The 22,884-nt window shown below is 40.3% G+C and overlaps 1 protein-coding gene across 3 annotated transcripts; it reads right to left on the bottom strand.

The window, feature by feature from the left end:
• Positions 1-2,746: 2,746 nt before the first annotated feature.
• Positions 2,747-22,337, bottom strand: LOC109430470 (uncharacterized). Of its 3 annotated transcripts, XM_062842281.1 has the most exons (4): positions 22,178-22,337; positions 4,845-5,093; positions 3,538-4,076; positions 2,747-3,239 (listed from the first exon to the last, which is right to left on the bottom strand). In XM_062842281.1, exons 2-4 carry the CDS (start codon positions 5,056-5,058, stop codon positions 2,781-2,783), a joined length of 1,212 nt encoding a protein of 403 aa, XP_062698265.1. In that variant the 5' UTR covers positions 5,059-5,093; positions 22,178-22,337; the 3' UTR covers positions 2,747-2,780. The 3 variants fall into 3 exon arrangements, with proteins under 3 accessions (XP_062698265.1, XP_029732493.2, XP_029732499.2); XM_029876633.2 differs by lacking the exon at positions 22,178-22,337 and having other exon boundaries at positions 4,845-5,138; XM_029876639.2 differs by lacking the exon at positions 22,178-22,337 and having other exon boundaries at positions 2,747-3,224; positions 4,845-5,136.
• Between the last annotated feature and the right edge of the window lie 547 nt (positions 22,338-22,884).

Below are 22,884 nucleotides of genomic sequence, written 5' to 3'. Positions count from 1 at the left end.
CTGGAGGAGTTCCTGAATGAGTTCTTGGAGGAATTTCTGGAGCAATAACTGGAGGTGTTCCTGAAAGAATTCCTGGACAAATTTCTGGAGGAATCCCAGAGGAACCTCTGGACAAATTCATGGAGCTATCTCAGAAGAATTCCTAGAGAAACTTCTGGTGGATGTCTTGAAGGATTTTCTGGAAAAATCTCAAATGAATTCCTGGAGAAAAACATAAAGGAATTCCTCTAGGAATGCTTAAAGGGCTCCCCGAAAGAAATTTCTGGAGAAATGTTTAAGGGGATTCCTGTAGGAATCGCAGATAAATTCCTGCAGCAATTCCCGGATCCCTCAAAGAAAGTCCTGGATGAATTCATGAAAGAGCCTCTGAGGATGTTCCTGGAAAAATCTCTTGATGTATTCCTGGATGATCTTGTGGAAGAATCTCTGGAGGAATCCCTGGAAAAAACATGGAGGTATCTCGGAGTAATCCCTGAAGAAATCTTTGGAGAAATCCATGGAGGAAATCCTGGAGAATTTCTTGAAGAAATTCCTAGAGGAATCCCCGAAAGAAATTCCTGCAAGAATTTCTGGACAAAATGTGTAGGAATCGCAAATAAATTCCTGGAAGAATTCCCGAAGGGATTCCTTAAACAAATTCAGGAAGAATTCCTGAAGGAACCCCTGGAGGTGTGGCTAGAGAAATCCTTGGGCAAATTCCTTGAGGATTCTGGGAGGAATCTCAGAGGAATTCCATAAGAAATTCCTGGATGATCTAGTGGAAAAATCTCTGAAAGAATCCTTTCAAAAAATCCAGGAATTCCGGAAGAGTTGCTAGTTTCCTCTGAAGGTATTCTTGAAGGAATCTCTGGTAAAATCACAAAGGAATTCCTGGACAAAAACCTGAAGGAATTCTTCGAGGAATCCTTGGAGGATTTCGTGGATAAATTCCTGGAGGAATCCTCGGAGAAATTCCTGGAGGAACTCTTAGGAATCGCAGATAAATTCCTAGATGAATTCTCAAAGGTATCTCCTAAAGAAAGTCTTGGAAATATTCCTGCAGGAACCCCTGAAGGTGTTCCTGGAGAAATTCCTAGAGGGATCTCAGAGGAACTACTGGAGAAATCCCTGGATGCGTTGCTGGAGGATCTTGTGGAAGAATCTCTGGGGAAATTCCTGGAAAAATTCAGTAACAAATTTTGAAAACGACGTATAATCAATGGTGTAGCATTAATTATACGTCGTTTTCAAAATTTGTTACTGAATTCGTGGAGGTACCCCAGTGGAAATGCTGAAGAAATCCCTGGAGAAACTCCTGGAGGAGTTTCAAGAAGAAATCCTGGAGGAACTTGAAGTAATCTCTGGAAAAATCTTAGACGAATACCTGGAGTAAAACATGAAGGAATTCATCGAGGAATTCTTGGAGAAATTCCTCTAGGAATCCCTGGAATAATTCCTGAGGAATCCCTGGAAGAAATTCATACAGGAATTCGTGTAGGAATCGTAGATAACTTTCTGGAGGAATTCCCGCAGGGACCCCTTAGAGAAAGTCCTTGAAAAATTCCTGAAGGAGCCCCTGGAGGTGTTCCTGGAGGAATCCCAAGGCAAATTCCTGGAGGAATCTTAGAGGAAATTCCTTCAAGGAGAAATCCCTAGAAAAAAATCTTGGAGATATTTAAAAGGAATTCCTGAAGAACTCCCTGGAGTTCTTAATTTTTTTTTTTTTGCATGGGCCGTAACGCACGATCATATTTTACTTTTCTTTAGAGCATTGTGAACGGCACCTAAACATTTTTAAAATAAAGTATTAAAAAACATCAACGAATGGAATAAAAGTGGAATAAACTGTTTCTATTAAGGGATTTCAGTTTCTAGTGGAACTTGAACTTTCATTGAATGTAAACAGTTCAAAATTTTAAACATATTCGAAAAATGGTTTAGACTCTGAAGCATCATACGACCAACACATTTTCAAAAAGTCACTATCAAAATGCAACTTTAACAAGGCGATAATGGAGATTATTTATTCGAATGCAATTCTGGATATCAAAACATAAAGCAACATTGCAACGCCTTTTCTGCAATGTGGCACTCCAACTTTATACAATAAAAGGCAATTTCGAACACCAAATGTTGTGGAACGATCATATGAAGTAGGTACTAAACTGAAGATCTTCGATACTAGCGTTGGGTAAAATATCAACAGTCTAGGTAGTTCATCATTATTAATTTCCTTCTGCATCCGAAAAATTTACCGAGCGATTTCGCTTTTCCTGCTCAAATTTCAGCGGATGTTTTGTTGTTGTTACTCCATACTGCATATAACGGGCATTTCAAAATATCGGCGGCTTAAAATTACGTTTCCATTGGAAAGTCACTGGAATGATATGGGAAAATTCGTTAAGCTTGGCTTAGCGTAAGCCATCGCTTTCATTTGCTAAGCCGGTGTGAAGAAATGCAAATATTTAAACCTGGCTTAAAAATTTGGCTTGGTTTAAGATAAACCAGGCTTACGTCGTTAAGCCGGGTAGGTGAAGAAATTGGCCCTTAATTCAAAAGGAAATTAAATTGGGTCACAAACATATTTATCTTGAGTTACATTGACTTGACATTAGATTCTAACGTCTTTGATGATTATGCATCGCTTTACATCAGCGTGCTATTAATGTAACATTAGAACCTAACATTGACATACTGTAAGGTTTTCACCACTGGTAAATAGCAAAATTTTGCAACTCCTCGTTAACAGTTTCAAAAAAAAAGCCTATCTAAAATGAGAATCATAGTTTATTTGAAATCCTTTAATCACATTCATATTCATCGTCTTCCTCCTTAATCTCCGCGTACAGTAGCGGATCTCCCCCAGCAAGCTTGCCCGCTGCCGCCGCTCGCGGATCCAGCCTCACCGGGATCAACGGTTCCGGCTCGAATGCTTGGTCGCACTTTGTCTCCAACATGGCAATCCGGTTGTCCAATATGTGCATCAAGTCTCGCATCTGCAGGAACGTCTCCCGTATGGCTCGCACCTCATCCCGGAAACTGTAGCCATCGGCTGCCGGGGGTACCACCGGTTTGACTTTGGGCTTCGCTTTCGGTGCTTTCGGTTTCAGCAACTTCTCCCGAACTAGTTCAAAAATGGGTCTGGACGATACCGCCATCGAGTACATGTAAATGCATATGGCTGTCGAAGTGGATGTCTTCCATCTTTCAATAGCCGGACTGTTCAGATAATTCCAGGGATACATCTGCAAGATATGAGGCTGTTTAGAGTGAAACAAGTTATCAAAATTAACAGTAAACCAGCTTTCATTAAAATTCCTAACAGGTTTACACCCGATTCTCTTTTTTTTGCACCAATAGTCTTTTTGCTATAACTTAGTCAATTTTGAACCTATTAGCTTGATTATTTGTACACAGATAGTACTGACCGTGTCTTCCTGTGTACACATTTTCATATGGATTAGATCAAAATTCACTGGGTTATGGCAAAAAAAAAAACGACCCGTGCAAAAAAGAATCAGGTGTATGCTTATTTGGTTTATTACAAAATGTACTCACCCTTCTATTTTTCTTGTTGATAATTGTTATGAATTTGTCTGCTTCCTCTATCGTTGGCCTTTCGAAACTGCTCCAACTCACGTTCACCACCTGCCCTTCCTGGTTCGTTTCAACGTTGACCGGTCTTCTGATGTGCGGCTCAGCCAGTTCCCATAAATACGCTCGAAACGCTTCGATACTGTGCGCTCGAATCAACCATTGAGGCAATCCTTCCAGCCTGACCTGCTGCCCGACAAAGTCCCGTTTAGCCACTTTGATCAGCATCTGAATGGCTCCGTTTTCGGGGCCCACCGTTTGATTCACTATTTCACCGGATTCCGATTCGGGATCTAACAAAATCTTGTCCTCCTCGAACTCCATGTCATCCTCTTGTTCCTCTGGTTGTGGCTCGGGTTGAGGTTCGTCCTCCTGAAGCATTTCAACAACAAATGACTCCATCGTCTTGTTAGCACCCGAATCCGACTCGATCTCGTAGAAAACGGGAATAATAGTAGGTATCCAATCTATTTCCGATACGCTGGTTAATTTAGCTGGATACCCTGTTAGATTGGTAGACGAATGTGGATCAGTTTGTGATTGCTTTTGAACGTAGGGTAAACGATCCAGTAGTGGGTTTAACAAGCACATTCCAATAGACGCCCAAATTTTTAAACTACACTCGTAATTCGGTAAACATAGGGTATGTGTGCCATCAGTAATCTCACGCTCCCATATTCATCTTATTCGAAAACAAGCGATTACGGCACCGATTGATTCCGTTCTTTGTGTTTACATGGGTGCTCACTTCTAACAAAAAATACAAAAGAAATAAAACAAACAGCGCTTCATTCCTTTGTTTTTCGTAGGATGAAAATGGGAGCCACATGCTTAATAAGGGAACCAATACCCTATAATGGGGAGTACAACATCGTTGAACTTCAACCGAGAAATCGGTAAACATTTACAGAAGCACCAGTTTTTATATAGGCATCTCATAAAAATCAGATTTTTTCGAACGTCTAGGCAAATTAATCGATAATAAGATGTAAAGAACTTCTAAACTTAACTAGGGTCTGATTCATCCTATTCGAAAATAAGTGATCACGGCATATTGGTTTTGTTTTTTTTTTTGTTGTTGTCATACGTGCTCGCTTCTAACAAAAATACAAAAAATAATTAAAAAAAAACAAACAGCGATTCAATTCTTTGTTAGATAAAAATGAGAGTGCTATGCTTAATAATGAAACCAATACCCTATTTCCACTTTTGAATCACTTACCCTGACACACATTGGAAACAGACAATACGAACACAAAAACAACACTCACCTGTAGTGAAATGCTTGCTGCAAATTTTTTTCTCTTTTAGACCTTCTGTACCCGGCTTGAGCGGTACAACATTGTTCCAAGCAGCCATACGTTTATCGGCCAATTTTTTCAGGTGGATCGATTTATACAATTTCGGTTCAGGCCATCCGAAATGGGAAATCTGCATCGGTTCGGAAGACTTACAACCGAGTACGCAGCAAGAGCGATGCACCATTTTACCACAATGTTTTCTTTGCCCTTCAAAATTTGCTAATAAGCAGTTGTCATTAAAAAATAATGTATAACGCTACAACTACCTTCTCATTGAGAGAAGAGGTAGGTAAACAGCAAATGTCAAATGGGTTCATAGCTAATGTCAGCTAATGTCAAATACTATACGGTTTACAGTGAATCGAGCTCATATTCGTACACTAAAAGACGGCTTGCGGTTGAAATTACTATTCTGAGTGTCAATTTAAATACACAACGCCACTCAATTTGTGAAGACTGTTTTCCATTTCATTTCAACTGATTAATGTTTTCAATTTTACCATGGACCCGATTCACAATTAAAAAAAGTTTCTGTTGGCAGCCGGATTCGAACCAAGAACCTTGAGATCACCATGCTCGCACGCTATCACTCGGCTATCGAACCGGTTGATATGGAAGGAAACAAAACGCACATAAGAAGCGTTTGTGGATGAATGATCTCGTTTTGCCGTGGTAAATTCAAACACATTTTCGTGCTGCTGGTCATTACTGCATGCCGTTTTTCAATGTACACGCTTTAATTAGTATGAAAGTGTTGTGTGCTGTTGTGCCATGGTGCACCACCTTTTAAGAATTGACGACAAACATGTCTAAAGGTCCAGTCTGCAAAAGAGAGGCTCTCTTCATTATTGGCCAAACGCCAGATTCAGCGCAATCGATGGATACGACACATGGCACACGGCACACGTTAGGCGTCGAGTGCACAAGGTCAAATGTTTGACCAGGAAAGAACTGAAGAGTAAATATCAGTTTTCGAGTAAATATCAAAATTCGATCGAGTCAAAGCAGATGTTTAAGCATTGGTTTCTTGTTGGTCAAATATTTCACCCTGTGTACTAGCTGTGTGGCACGGTAAAGGCCTCGGTAAAGGCTGGGTATGCTGCGCAATTCAGATCCCATTGTGATCCACTAGCCTCTGCCCAGCAACTCCTATCCCTACCTCCACGCGGTACCGGCCGGAAACTATGAGCAACCTTAGAGAAGATCGGGTAACCAACCCCGGTGGGAACTTTGGTCGTAGGCTGACAGGGAAGGGGGGGTTTGCTTCGGTAAACCTGAGCGTCTGTTCTCCAGGAGGAGCGGCTCACAACAGCGTATGATCCCCATGTTAGGGGCGGCTGATCTACGTCCGAGTGCCAGGGAAGAACTCTAAGCTCAACTGTGCACTGTGGTTTTCCGGAAAGTAGGGGGTTTGTGTCAGGCCCTACGAGCCAGCCGTAAAAAAAACATTGTAACGGAAAATCAGCAATAGAATAATACGAACCGAGACCAACGGCAACGACCCCAGCGAACAAAAAGGACTTGCGATTGGAAACTCGGTACGTGGAACTGCCGATCTCTCAACTTCATTGGGAGCACCCGCATACTCGCCGATCTACTGAAGGACCGCGGGTTCGGCATCGTAGCGCTGCAGGTGGTGTGTTGGACAGGATCAATGGTGCAAACGTTTAGAGGTAATCATACCATCTACCAGAGCTGCGGCAACACACGCGAGCTGGGAACAGCTTTCATCGTGATGGGTGATATTGTGGATTTACCGACTACTTGTATTCTACCGGTCGCTTCAGTATGACCCCCAAAGTAGCCGTTTTATAAAAAGAGTAACTTAAAAATAATTTTAAACATTTTTATTGTATGCGCTATTCCTCGTTACCACTAGCTACTCAGCGACATTCATTTTTGGACAATCAAGTTGATTTTTATATGAAAACGGCTACTTTGTAACGGCTACTTAAGTAACCGGTAGAATACAAGTAGCCGGTAAATCCACAATATGCAGAGGCGCGTGATCGGTTGGTGGCCGATCGACGAAAGAATGTGCAGGTTGAGGATCAAAGGCCGATTCTTCAACTTCAGCATAATAAACGTGCACAGCCCACACTCCGGAAGTACTGATGACGACAAGGACGCATTTTACGCGCAGCTCGAACGCGAGTACGATCGCTGCCCAAGCCACGACGTCAAGATCATCATAGGTGATTTGAACGCTCAGGTAGGCCAGGAGGAGGAATTCAGACTGACGATTGGTAAGTTCAGCGCCCACCAGCAGACAAACGAAAACGGCCTACGACTCATTGATTTCGCCGCCTCCAAAAATATGGCCATACGTAGCATCTTTTTCCAACACAGCCTCCCTTATCACCACAGCAGACAGAATCTCAAATCGACCACATTCTGATTGACGGACGGCACTTCTCCGATATTATCGACGTCAGTACCTATCGTGGCGCCAACATCGACTCCGACCACTATCTGGTGATGGTCAAACTGCGCCCAAAACTCTTAGCCATCAACAATGTACGGTACCGGCGACCGCCACGGTACAACCTAGAGCGACTGAAGCAACCGAATGTCGCCTCAGCATACGCGCAGAATCTCGAGGCCGCGTTGCCAGACGAGGGCGAGCTCGATGAGACCCCTCTAGAGGACTGCTGGAGTACAGTGAAAGCAGCCATCAACGACGCAGCCGAGAGCACCATCGGGTACGTGGAACGGAATCGACGGAACGAATGGTTCGACGAAGAGTGCAGAACGGTTTTGGAGGAGAAGAATGCAGCCAGGGCGGTAATGCTGCAGCAAGGGACTCGACAGAACGTGGAACGTTATAAACAGAAGCGGAAACAGCAGACCCGCCTCTTTCGGGAGAAAAAGCGCCGCCTCGAAGAAGCGGAGTGTGAAGAAATGGAACTGCTGTGCCGTTCCCAAGAAACACGGAAGTTCTATCAGAAGCTCAACGCATCCCGCAACGGCTTCGTGCCGCGAGCCGAAATATGCAGGGATAAAGACGGAGGCCTCATGACGGACGGACGTGAGGTGATCGAAAGGTGGAAGCAGCACTTCGATCAGCACCTGAACGGCGTGGAGAACGTATGCACGGGAGCCCACGGCAACGGAGGAAACGAGGACGCCAGTGCAGCGGAGGACGGAAATGAACCAACTCCCACGCTGAGGGAAGTTAAGGATACTATTCACCAGCTCAAAACCAACAAAGCAGCTGGTAAGGATGGTATCGCAGTTGAACTCATCAAGATGGGCCCAGAAAAGTTGGCCACCTGTCGCATCGGTTGATAGTCAGGATCTGGGAAACCGAACAGCAATCGGAGGAGTGAAAGGAAGGGGTAATCTGCCCCATTCACAAGAAAGGCGACCATTTGGAATGTGAGAACTTCAGGGCGATCACTATTTTGAATGCTGCCTACAAAGTGCTATCCCAGATCATCTTCCGTCGTCTGTCACCTAAAACGAATGAGTTCGTGGGAAGTTATCAAGCCGGCTTCATCGACGGCCGGTCGACAACGGACCAGATCTTTACCGTACGGCAAATCCTCCAGAAATGCCGTGAATACCAGGTCCCAACGCATCACCTGTTCATCGACTTCAAAGCGGCATACGACAGTATCGACCGCGCAGAGCTATGGAGAATCATGGACGAAAACGGCTTTCCTGGGAAGCTGACTAGACTGATTAAAGCAACGATGGACGGTGTGCAAAACTGCGTAACCCAACTAACAATTGCAAGTCACAAACAAGCAACCTTGCTGAATTGTTGCTTAATAATGGTAATGATAGCTGAACTAAAATTATGCTCTACATATTACTGTTTAAATGATTTTTCAATTGAGAAAATAGTCAATGTTCGACTTTCCTTATCGGTATCAACAATGATAAATCAAAACACTTTTCAGAAGTTAAACAAGGAATTTATTCGACAAGCATTGATCCCTTAACAAAAGAGTTTAACAAAACATTTGTCTGCATCTTATTAAGCTGATGTATCGATAATCATATGCTCCTGAACAATGTGCTTTCCACTTGTCAAATAGACGCCTTCAGGTCGTCATAGTTTGACTCGGAACTATGTTCGGATTATGGGATAAAGCATGGCTAAAACTGTTTAGACCACCAAGTTATTAAAAAAAAAACATTTTTTTTATCGAATCACATAAAATAAAACAGAATATAATTACATATGTAGTTTAACATTGAGTGACAAAAGACGTAATCAACGTAAAAATGAGGCATTTATTTATTATTATTAGTCTGTAACAAGATATCTTGTACCTTGATTTTTATATGTTTTATCTTCCGCAGCAGTTCGATTGTACGAGACGCTTGGATCGATGCATTGGACATTTCAGTGCTGTCGTGTTTACCACAGTCACCTAGATAACCAAACAGCATTCAGAAATCGACACATTTCAAGTATCCCTGAACATCCTCATGCACTATTTATTGAACATAATATCAAGATTCCAAGACAAAAGCATAAATAAAAAAAAACTAAGCATGAGTAGATTACCTGAACCGATGCTGTGAATGCACCATGTCCAAGACCATACCGCACCACATATTGTCATACATTTTTAAAGATCGACATTCAATCTACTATATATAAAAATGAGTTTGAAGTCCCTTTGAGGCAACAAAGCTCAAGAACGGCTGAACCGATCAGGAAGACTCTTGCACGGTTCGGTTCGTATTCGTGGTGGCTGTGTTTATATGTACAAAAAGTTACGAAAATCAGCTAGAAAAGTAACAAAATTGAAAAATTTTGATTTTTCATGAGCTGGGAAGGAAATCAACACGATCGAAATAAAATCAATCTAGAGTGCGGTGACGTTATGAGCTCAACAGTTGTCAAACCACCACAGCTGGGCAAGACAACGTTTGCCGGGACAGCTAGTAATAAAAATAAAAACATATTCATGTCGCAATTAGTACGTCTGGAAACAATATCTTAAATAAAGACCAACACGTTTTGGTCGCATTCGATACAAATTTGCTCACCGTGCGATAAAAATACTGACAGCGAAATCAGAATGGAAAACACGTGTTTTGGGCTGAACAGCTGTTGAAGTTGAGGCGTTGTTCAGTTGATTACCACGTGCTGTGCTAATTCACCACTGCTGAACACAAGTTCAGGAGTGATCATTATTGAGTCATGAGAAGATTATGTTTTGCTTTGGGTGCTGCTGCATCTCACCATCTCTAGGATGGCGCAGATAGGAAGGCATGCGGCTGGCAATCGATAGGTCTCGAGTTCTAATCCGGATTTAGGTAATTTTATATGTAATTCTTATTTCATAATAGGTGTTCTCAACATGAGAGCAAATAATTACTCTCGTGAGAGTTCAACATTTTTGCATTTTATTTATTTTCAGTAATTTTTTCCAAAGCTTAATAACAACTTTCCTGTACATTTGTAAAACGTTGTAAACAACAAAAAATTAAGTTGGTGCACAACCCGAACATAGGTTGTACGCGAAAATAATTCAAATGTTATTCAACATTATGCTGAATTAATTCGTCATAATGGTGCCTGTTAAATGCGTGATTGTTAGTTGGGAGAAAACTAGCTGAAAAGCAGATTTTAGCCAAATGAGGACGTTACGACAAGAAAAAGATGAACAATGATTTTTCTAATGTTTTCCAATTAATTAAAGGAATCTAGTAAATAGTAAACTACCATTGATAACTGTAGTGTATTGAGTATTACTAGTGCATTTTGTTCAGTGTGGATACCTTCATTACTACTACAGTCAGAGATGAATTAGAAGATGGATGGTAACGGCATGTAACGTTATATCGAAGGTATAAAAGATTAAAGAGGCCATCGGAGATTTCTCTTTTGGACCACAGCCAACAAAGTATTTAGAAGTGTTTTATATTTCCAAGTTATAGAAAGCTATTCCCCGAATAGTACCAGAGTCCTTCTCCATTTACCCCGCTGCTCGTATTTTATCCGTTGGTCGAACCTCCCTGCCGGATACATCAGCTGACGACGAGACAACCGGACATCTATACACCATAGTCGTAAGTAAATGCTGTCAGTCGTTTGGAAACTCAGTTGAAGTGCAGACGGCTTGGCGAACAGTGTAAAACGCGTGCGATCGGCAATCCTTGTTTCGTCCGGCGGTAGAAAATCACAAGCGAAAAATGTACGGGAGTGTTTCACCGAAATTATCGGTAACGTTAGATATCGGAAGTGGCATAGTAAGCAAAACCAGCTAATTTCCCGTTTGAGCTAAAATTAGCAAAAATCTTCTAGTTCCTCGACGAAAATAACGGATTCGGTGATAGTGAGATCAAAACCTTTGATACGACCGACCATTTTGTTTTTTGGCGTCGGTTAATTGTTCAATCGGCACTATACATGCCATTTTCATAAAAAAGGTCTTTTGTGGTGTTATCTCTAATTCTAATTAAGCGATCAGCAGTTGAAGATCCTTTTGGGGCGTTTTAATAAAAGTGCTTTTTGTATAATCATATAGTTGATCTGGCGCTTCAGTGAATATCCAGTGAAAGCGGGCTCTGGAATTGTTATCCCCGCGTCGGAGCTGTAGCGCAAGGTGCCAGCGGGTTTGTGTGCTTTAACAGTGCTGAGGAAGTTTCTGTCAGGAGCGAGGCCACCCGCCCGGTTTACGACTGGTCAAGCCGTGCCAGCTAAGGTGTCAGCGTTCACCCGTGGAGATCAGTACAACCAAATTCACACCAGCGAGTATCGAGGTCATTGCCCTTGATCGATTCATCGACCGTTTGGATAGTGCGTGAGTGAGCAGTAAACCGGTGAGTCATTTTACGACCATTTTGCAACGGCAGCTGTATTCTTATTGGAATTTTCTTTCATAATTTTACTGTTCGTGACTACTGACGCCAAATAACGGAAACACCTGTAATTTGCATTTTTTTTTGGAAATTGCGCCATTTGGTACATATTTTTCTTTTGTTGTTGGGTTCCTTTTGTTATTGCGGTTGTTATAACTGTACAACAGTTTTTTGACAAAAAAAGATGGCATTTAATGGAATGGCTACTATGATTGAGCCATATAGAAAGGGTTCTTCCTTTTATGATTGGGTAGATCGGCTTGCCTATTGTTTCCAGGCCAATGCCTTACCGATGAAATGAAGAAAGCCCATTTGATAACGCTAGGGGGAACAGCCTTGTATTCCGAACTTAAACTTCTATATCCAAATGGTGCATTAGATACAGCTGTTTATACAGATATTGTGGCAAAATTGAAATCTAGACTTGACAAAATCGAACCAGATGTAATACAACGTGCCCAATTCAATTCGCGGATTCGACAGGCCGGGGAGACATTAGAAGACTTCGTATTAGCTCTGAAGCTTCAAGCCGAGTTTTGTGGCTTCGGTGATTTTAAAAATATGGCGATACGAGATCGTATTGTAGCAGGGGTTAATGACAAAGCTCTCCAACAAAGGCTACTAAATGAAGAGAAACTTACGTTGGAGACGGCTAAAAAGATTATTACGACATGGCAGATTGCTGAAACAAACGCGAAAGCTTTGGGAAGTAGGGAAAACAGCTGGGATCAAATTGCCTCATTGAAAATGGGTGATAGGGAGTCGCGCCACTTAGGCGATGGCTTCTATATTCGTCTGTTTTCCACTATAACTCAGTCAAATTTGAACCAATTGACACAACTTTTGGAATGTGGTGAGATAGGTATAGTGTCTACCTGTGTACAACATTTCAAGCCAATTGGTTCAAAATTGACTGAGTTATAGTGGAAAACAGACGAATATAGAAGCCACGGCCCAAGTGGCGCGATACCCTACTACAACAGGGGTAGCCATGAGAAAATTAGCTAGAACTTTTGAATTGGCCAAACAAGGTGAAAGTCCCAGAGGATCCGTCAGGAGTCGTTTAGGGTACAGACAATGGCCGGAGCGTCAAGGGGCTTACCAACGGCAGTATAATGATGGGGTTAATCCAAAGTCAATGCACTCAATGGTTAGGCGCAACCCAGAACACAAAAGGCCCTCACGTTTTTCCAATTTCACATGCGATTATTGTGGTATAAAAGGACATATCAAGAAACGCTGCTTTAAATTGAAAAACTGGAAGAGGAATGCGGTCAATATGGTGGACAACCAGGAAGCTTCAACTGTGGACGAGGAATTGCATGACCTAATCAACAGGATGAATACTAAGGAGTCGGATAGCGAGGACGACGACATGGATGAAGGTGAGAGTGAGAATGAAGAATTAGAGTGCATGAATATTACCTCAATTAACAAAATAAATAATCCCTGTTTATTGGACCTATCTATTGAGGGGAAAAGTATTAGTATGGAAATTGACTGTGGGTCTGCAGTAACTGTGATAAATAAAAGGCAATATTTTTCAATACTTGACAAACCTTTACAGAAATGCAGCAAAACTTTGGCAGTAGTGAATGGTTCTAAATTGGATGTTCTTGGAGAAGTGAAGGTTTTGGTCAAGTTCAAGGGAAAAGAAATAACTTTGAAGTTGCTAGTGCTTGACTGTAATAACAATTTTATTCCATTATTGGGTCGAACTTGGTTGGACGTATTGTTTCCTAACTGGCGAAATTTTTTTTCAAATCATGCTATGATTAAAAACATGATAAGTGACAACAGTGAGACAGTGATTAATGACTTGAAACTACAGTTTTCTAAAGTATTTGTCAAAGATTTTTCAACGCCAATAGCGGGTTTCAAGGCTGATTTAGTTTTGAAAACCGAGGTACCAATTTTTAAAAAAGCCTATGATGTACCATATAGGTTAAAAGATAAAGTTGACGATTACTTGGATAAATTAGAAAAAGAGCAAGTTATAACCCCAATAAAGACTAGTGAGTGGGCTTCTCCGGTGATTGTTGTTATAAAAAAAAATTAATCAAATCAGGCTTGTAATTGATTGCAAGGTTTCGATTAACAAGTTAATAATTCCCAATTCGTATCCTTTGCCAATTGCACAAGACTTGTTTGCAAAGTTGGCAGGGTGTAAAATATTTTGTGCTCTTGACCTTGAAGGTGCCTACACCCAGTTAGAGTTAACAGATCGTTCAAAACAGTTCATGGTTATTAATACATTGAAAGGGTTATATACCTACAACCGACTACCTCAGGGTGCTTCCTCGAGTGCTGCCATATTCCAGCAAATAATGGATCAAGTGTTACATGGTATTGAAGGGGTGTATGTTTATTTGGATGACGTGCTAATTGCCGGAAAAAGCTTTGAAGACTGTGTTTCAAAATTACGTGAAGTTTTAACAAGATTATCAAAAGCAAACATAAAAGTAAATTTAGACAAATGTAAGTTTTTCGTGAAAGAGTTGGATTACCTTGGTCACGTTATTAGCGAAAATGGGCTAAAGCCATGCCCCGACAAGATTTCTACGATAAAAAACGCAAATGTTCCAAAGAATGTGAGTGAGTTAAAGTCGTATTTGGGATTGATTAATTATTATCAAAAATTCATTCCCCATCTCTCTACAAAATTGTTTCACTTGTATAACTTGTTGAAGAAAGACGTGAAATTTGTGTGGGACCATAAGTGTAATAAGGCTTTTGAGGATTCTAAAAATGCACTTTTGACAACCGACTTGCTTGAATTTTATGACCCTAACAAACCACTTGTAGTTGTGTCTGATGCCTCGGGATACGGTCTTGGGGGTGTCATTGCCCATATTGTAGATGGAATAGAAAGGCCAATCAGTTTCACTTCATTTTCTCTTGATAAATGTCAAAAATCGTACCCAATTCTGCATTTAGAAGCACTTGCCTTAGTTTGTACCATCAAAAAATTTCATAAATATCTTTACGGGAAGAAGTTTTTAGTTTTTACAAACCATAAACCCTTGGTGGGTATTTTTGGCAAGGAAGGAAAAAATTCAATTTTTGTTACCAGATTGCAACGATTTGTTTTGGAGTTGTCCATTTACGATTTCGAGATCCGCTACAGACCGTCATCAAAAATGGGAAATGCGGATTTTTGCTCCCGTTTTCCTTTGCCCCAATTGATTCCAAATGAACTTCACACGGACCTTATAAAAAGCATAAATTTCAGTACAAAAGTACCGCTAGATCATGAGAAAGTTGCAAATGCAACGAAAAAAGATGTGTTTTTATCCCAAGTATCTCATTTTATGAGAAATGGATGGCCTGAAAGAATAGATAAGCATTTTACCAACGTTTTCGCTAATCAACATGATTTGGAGATAGTGGATGACTGCTTGTTGTATCAAGATCGTGTGATCATCCCAACGGAATTGCAAAGACAAGTTTTAAACATTTTACATGGCAATCACGCAGGAATTGTTAAAATGAAAAGATTAGCGAGGCAATCCGTTTATTGGTTTGGGGTAAACTCACAGATAGAGGAATTCGTTAAAATGTGTGACGTATGTAATAGTATGGCAACAATTTCAAAGCGTAAAGTTGAGTCTGAATGGACTCCTACAACAAGGCCCTTCAGCAGAGTGCACATAGACTTCTTCCATTTTTCGAGCCACACATTTTTATTAATTGTTGATAGTTACTTAAAGTGGGTGGAGGTAGAATGGATGAAGTCTGGTACTGAGTGTGGAAAGGTCCTCAAAAAGTTAGTTGCATTTTTTGCCAGGTTCGGTCTCCCAGATGTGTTAGTTTCAGACGGTGGTCCTCTGTTCAATTCATTCGCATTCACAAATTTCTTAGAGAAGCAAGGAATCAAAGTGTTTAAAAGCCCTCCATACCATCCAGCCAGTAATGGTCAGGCGGAACGGTTTGTGAGAACAGTTAAAGACGTGTTGAAAAAGTTCCTAATGGATCCGGAGAACGGTGAACTTGAACTGGAAGACCAGATTAATTTATTTTTAATCAACTATAGAAATAATTCATTGACGGCTGATGGACATTTTCCATCCGAAAAAGTATTTGCTTATTTACCTAAGACATTGATTGATCTTTTAAATCCTAAGAAACATTATAAAAACCTTCTACTAAAACCGGCTAAACCCGCCAATGAGGACAATCAACTAGAGGTCGTTTCCAGGAAGAAACGAAAAGATCCTCTAGATGATCTGATGGAAGGTGACGTGATCTGGTACCAGAATCATAAACCGAGCCATCCAGCGAAATGGGTAAAAGCAACTTACTTAAAACGAATCTCTCAAAACTAATTCCAGGTGCTAATTGGAAGCGTTGTAGCCGCGGTGCACAGAGAACAGATTAGGACCTCAGGAGTTACCGACAGAGAGATGCGACCTAACGTGATGTTGTCCAAGGAAAGATCAATTGAAGCGACCGATAGGCCAAGAGATCAAGGTCCCGAGAGTTTTGGTAGTGAAGTGAATGAATTTCATAGTGATAAATGTCACCCAGAAGAAAAGTCTTCTGGTAAACGGAAAAAACCGGCCGACTGGGTGGATCAACCACTTCGGCGTTCGAAAAGAAGCAGAAAAGAAAACAGAGATGATGCTTTCGTGTATACTAAATGATGTTGGATATATTTGAATTTTTGTTCAAGACGAGCATGTAGAGGAAAAACAATCCAATCGAATTTTATAAAGCTCTCAGAGCAGTAGACCTAAGTTAGTAATAAGATTATACTTGTTCTGATAAACCAGTTATAAGAAACATCCAAAAGGTGGAGGAGTTGTAGTGTATTGAGTATTACTAGTGCATTTTGTTCAGTGTGGATACCTTCATTACTACTACAGTCAGAGATGAATTAGAAGATGGATGGTAACGGCATGTAACGTTATATCGAAGGTATAAAAGATTAAAGAAGCCATCGGAGATTTCTCTTTTGGACCACAACCAACAAAGTATTTAGAAGTGTTTTATATTTCCAAGTTATAGAAAGCTATCCCCCGAATAGTACCAGAGTCCTTCTCCATTTACCCCGCTGCTCGTATTTTATCCGTTGGTCGAACCTCCCTGCCGGATACATCAATAACAATACAAATACAATTAGTTTAATGGGGTCAATTGAACCGATGGTAAAATAAACATGCAATAATATTTGTTGTTATGTAAACAGATTTCGCCTTTGAAAAACCAAAGAATTCATATTTCTCAGTAACATTTTTCTTCAGCATTTACAGTTACTAATGGTCACATGAATTGTGAACGATTTATGGTATGGATCATACGACCTTGTGATGTTTGGCAGTTATTTGAATAGATTGATGATAGATCTTATCAACAGCTGCCAAGCAATACATACCAGACAGACATCAAAGTGTTTGATTCTTATCATAAAATGTGCATATCATTCTGGTGGCCGTTAGTGCTCGTAAATGCTGGATATAAATGTTAGCGGGAAATATTAATTCTATGGATTTTCAAAAGCGAAAACTGCTCACAAATAACAACAAATATTATTGTATTTTTATTGTAACAACGATTCATTTGACGCCATTCAATTAATTGTATTTGTATTGTAAGAACAATGAAAAAACATTATGATATATTGTTTTCTTTTGAAAATTGCCCTAAAAATGTTTCATAAAACACAATACATTCTATTTTTTTTTCGCGAAAAAGTGTATGAAAATTTTCTCAAAATTTTATGGTTAAGATACATAACGACCACCATTTTTTATTGTAAAAGTTCCATTTACCATTCACCGAATGGTATAGAACAATAGGGGTGATGATGAGTGTGCCGTGTAAATTACAATACAATGGTGAATATGTTTCGAAGAAATGGTGTTGTAACAATAAAATTTATCGTATTTTTATGATATTTTTTATCAGGGTACCGTCTCCGACTCGCCAGTTACCCCGGAAAAAATGTCCCTTCAGTTCTGGAAAATATATTATTCCCACTTAAGCCTTTCATCGCATTGTCCGCGTGGTCTTGTAGTACCCCTACTAGGTAAGAATCCGTCATTTCCATACATATGAAATGCTAGACATGACCCCATGGATAGCATTTGCATATGTGAAAGCTTTGCTGATGTGACTTTCCTATTAGGCAATTCTGTCATCTCGTGTTTGTCTACAAAACCTTGTCAAGCATAGAAAATTGAAGTCAATAAGCAATACATTACAAGGTACGAATTCCCATAGAATGAGATCATTCATTCGCACACCATAGAAGATAATATCACATTGGCTGATTACAGTACAAATGCGAAAAATCTCCCTTTTCCCCCTATCCGCAACCCGGAGACGCGCCCTGTTGGATTTCGAAAGCCTCGGAGAATGTTAGAAACCTTCAATCCCAACTAACGTTTTTGCTGGATAATGTATTAACCAGTCATTTCGGTTTCGGAGGGATAAAGAAATACGTTGTGTGCTGTGCACGGTCTATAGACTTCTGCCTACACGGAACCAGAAATCAACCCAAATATAGGTTCTTTTCACTCATATCGGCTCTTCCGTGCGAGAACCCAAATTTGGCTATACCGCGTTAAAGCTCTGAGTGGGTAGTTTCCGTTTGATGCCGGCAGAAAATTGCAACCCATCGCAAAGTTCTTTCTACCTAGCGTTAACTTTCGAAGTACCCTAGTGGGTTGAAATAAACCCACTTTTGGGTAAACGACAAAGAACCCAAATTTGGCTTCTCGCACGGACATTTTCGGCTAGGTAGCTGCTTCTCGCTTTGTTTTTGACAACAATGCGAGCGGGAGAGCGAGAAAACAACCCACTGCTGGGTAAAAAGTTCAAGCGGTATACTTATTTTTGCGTTCTTTTAACGTATTTTTTAGGTAATCTGTTTTTTCCGTGTAAATAGTTTATTTATGCTTTTACAACTGTTTCTACTCTCTCGCTCTCTTAGGTCTAGATATCACTTTAGGGTGACTGCCTACATTATCGGTTTATATATTTTTTTTTTTCCAAACTCTTTATTTAAAGGCTCAATCGCCGTATTGCACAGCTTTACAGAGCCGATTATCATTTTTTACAATGAGTAGTAAAGCTAACACCCTTCCCACTTTTATTTTTCAAGTGAGCATTTTTCCCCTTTAACAGCGCATCAGTTGTTTCCTCGCTCTCGTGGCCCGCGTTGTGGGAACACTGGTCAGCACAAACTTTCTTTGCATCGCATTCCTTTCGGGTTGACCGCCTGCGTTTGTTTGTGACTACATTGTAGTCAGTTGAAGAGCTCGATGTATTGTCATTGTCATCACAGTCAGTCCATTCGTTGTCGTCCTCTTGTGTTCGCCGTTCTTCAACAGTAGGTTTGCGAATTGATGATTGTTCACCACTTAGAGGGGGGAAATCGTCGGAGTTGAAGAGCCCGTCTCGTGAATGAGATTTTGATGGTGCTGCAGACATTACAGTTGAAATTGTTGCACTGTTTTGTTCAGATAGCTCGACGCATTTTTTGTTTGGATGTGCCGGCTGATTACACCGGCGGCAAAATAGAGGTTGGTTCAAGTAGGAAACCGTAGTTAATTCGTTCTCTATTGTGATGCACGAAGGTATATGGCGGAACAGATTCATCCGTAACACTCTCACACCATTGGGAATTCCTGGAAAATAGTGCTTCCAGGTTTCATTCCTAATAGAAATTACTTCGCCAAACTTTAACATGCATTCCCTGATTGAGGCATCGCTAATCGTTGAGGACAGATCATTGACTCGCACGGTCACTGCCTCACCATCCACGTACACGGGAATCTTGTATGCTTTATTTTCAGCAACAATGACACGCTTCCAATTGTGCTCCAATTGGTAGCGTGAAGCAACTTCTTTGTTGATCATCTCGATGAGAACGCAGTTGCGAGTATTGTGCAACTGAATGCTTTTAATTTCAGCATATTGGAGATGAATTTCGTTATCCAAGAATAGCTTTATCTTCCCAACATCGGGTCGAGTGGGAAGCACACTAATATCAATTACTAGGATGTTTTCACGCGCGGCGCACATTGTTTTCCACGGTATTGGCGAGAGAGATACGGAGGTAAAGCGAATACGTGCGGCGTAAACGAGTGCTGGCAGTCAACTGATCGGTTTATATATATTCGATAGGATCTTTGATCACAACAACTCCTTTCCCCTTAAGTTTTTCATTCATTGAATATCTCTTTTATACTACTACAATCTGAACACAATTCTTAAACGAATGTTGAAAGTTACTTGTCTTGTTTTATGTAATTGGTTTTAATACAAATTTCCAAATCTTAATCTCATTTCCCCCTCCGAGAAAAAAAAACATGGAATGTACAATTATGAAACCCGAAGCTACCACTTCCATAAAATATTACCTATTATGTAATAGATTTGCTAAAGTTTTGTGTAAAAACAAACGTTCCTTCCTAGTAAATAAAATGCCTCAATCGATAAAAAAACACGACAAAAAACATTTGCAGTAAAATAGGAGTAACTACCCTAGTCAATACAAATATATACTCTCAAAAAATCAAAGTACGGTTGAATTGGCAGTCACTCTCACAACAGCAAAAAAAACACCATTTACCTAATGCCATACGAAAAATACAAGCTATGCACTCAAGTTTCGCTCAAGTTCCTCTGTTGCTACAAGGTACTAAAATTGGCGCGTCTGAAGATAAACAAACTCCATGAACAACAGCAAGACATCTCATTTGCAGCATATCATTTGCTCCAATTCAGGCGGCGGTACACTGCAAATCACGTTGCTCACTGCTGCTTTTCTCACTGTTGCTCAATCTGCTCACTCTCCTTATCTCATCGCGCTTACGGTGAGCCGTTTAATTGAGTACCCTGGATGCTCTCAACGAACTGTAGAGGTTACTCTCCTTGCAACGGAGAACTTCTCTTCTTCGTGGGACAACTCATCACAGTCAAAGTAATGGACAAAAAATGCAAAATGCAAAACAGGCGGCCATGAACACAAAAATCAATACCGTACAAAAAGCCAAAAATATATCAAAAATTGCAGACACAAAAAAAAAACGATTGCTCTTAAAACAGGGACGAAAAAAAATCTGCTGGACCAGGGAAAAGAATCGTAATTTCAGTATCCTGTTGTCCACAGAAACACGTCCAAGAAAAACAAATGCGAGCACAAAATGGTCTACAATAGGTGGCCTACACAAATTAAAACGCGGCAAAATAATGCATGTGGCTGAGCCGCGCCAAAACACAAAACAATTTAAAAAAACTACCGAATTGACACACGCGACACAAAAAAAAAACGATTTCATCCTCGAAGCCACTGTATTAACCAGTCATTTCGGTTTCGGAGGGATAAAGAAATACGTTGTGTGCTGTGCACGGTCTATAGACTTCTGCCTAAATAGTTTATTTATGCTTTTACAACTGTTTCTACTCTCTCGCTCTCTTGGGTCTAGATATCACTTTAGGGTGACTGCCTACATTATTGGTTTATATATATTCGATAGGATCTTTGATCACAACAGATAAGACCTTAAAATAGCTTTCTTCCGAATACGTTTGTTCCATAAGCTTTTATGCAGCTACTTTTGTTAGTAGGGATGGCATTCCCACATACTAATCCACATTGCCCATTCAGGGGCCTGACTGTGCTTTATTACCCTCCCTCAGTTTGTAATATTCTAACCAACTTGGAATTATATTTTCCCGACACCTAAATGACTTCGACAAATGTTCGATATACTAAGCAGTACTAGAAGCAGTAGCATGATCAGTATAACTATATCAGATGACTTGAAGATCTGGTTTTTACAGAACTGTTGGCCATTGCTTATACATTTAGCTATTCCAATCATTACTGCAAAGCACATCGGCCACAAGCCCAAAGTCAAAGCTTCCTGGAAGATATAATCCAAGCCCAGGGTATTGTAATGGGATCCCGTAATTTTGAAAATAAACTTATTAAACTATTGATTTTTTAAGAGTCCTTTCAAGATTTTATTGACCAAATTAGTTTGAACTTTCTTCAAAGGGTTTTCTTGATTTTCCTGAGGTCTCTCCAAGAACTCTGAAAATTTCCCCGGTAATGCAGAAGATTCTTATAAGCACTAACAGGTTCTGATCGATGAAAATTTGTGAGAAACCCTTATTATTCAAAGAAATATGTGAAATGAGCCGGAAAAGTTATCCAATTTGTTTAAATGACCTAGTAACAAAAATATGATTCGCAGAAACAACATGTGACTGACATGCAAAAAGGGACAGTGATGTGCTTACCAAATTTACCACCTTTTCCAGGACAATGTTAGGTCCCAAAAGTATGTCGTTGTAATGAATTTTGAACTGGTACAATTTGAAATTTTCTTACTTAAGAATTTGGGGTTTGAAACAAATTATAATTATGACTATTCAAAGAAAACATTACAATTACCGTCAGTGCATGCCGTACGCCATTTTCACGCCTAGCTGTTTCGCAATTATTCTCAGGTTTTTGAACTTACCGATTATCGTTAATCGTTAGTAGATCATAGTTAAATCAATTAATTCACGGGTTTTGGCTTCTGCTACACTTTCGGGCTAATTTGTTTTAAAATATTCACATTTCTAACTCACAAAAACTCCACTGCTGGCTTTTTGGTGCGCAGCGCACTGTTCGTTCGTACTGTTCGTCTTCCGTTCCGCGGTTACCAATCGACAACACTGACTAGGGGTGTCTAATATCGTTTGTTTTGTGCTAGTGCCAGGGAGGGAACCAGGCACGTCCAACTTCAACAATAAATTCTGGCGTTCGATTTGAATAGGTCGTATGTTTTCTTGTGATTCCCATGCATATTCAATCATTTCAAATCGAACACCAGAATTAAATATTATATTTATAACGCAATAATAAAAGAATAGGGCTCTGCACGAAATTCTTTCCTTCTTTTTCGCTCTTATTGAGATTTTGTAAACAACAAGGCCAGGAAATGTCAAAATCCCATACAAAATCAAAATAGTGCAGTGCAAGCAAAAAACAAGCAACAAAGTAGGCGCGGCAATAATAACGCTTTGTTTTTTCGTTTATATGACAAAGATCCAAGAAAAAAATCGCCCTCAAGTTTGTTCACAACAAAAACGGTTGGAATATTTGAGTACTGTGTTGTTCTTTGCTGTGCATGCATCGCTCCTCGGCATTGCACCACAAAAACCACACAACAATTGGTGTGAA

This window comes from Aedes albopictus, chromosome 3, assembly GCF_035046485.1.
Source record: "Aedes albopictus strain Foshan chromosome 3, AalbF5, whole genome shotgun sequence".
Classification (NCBI taxonomy): Eukaryota; Metazoa; Arthropoda; class Insecta; order Diptera; family Culicidae; genus Aedes; species Aedes albopictus.
Note: the sequence above shows the minus strand (reverse complement) of the source record. Positions and strands in the feature narration are given on the sequence as shown.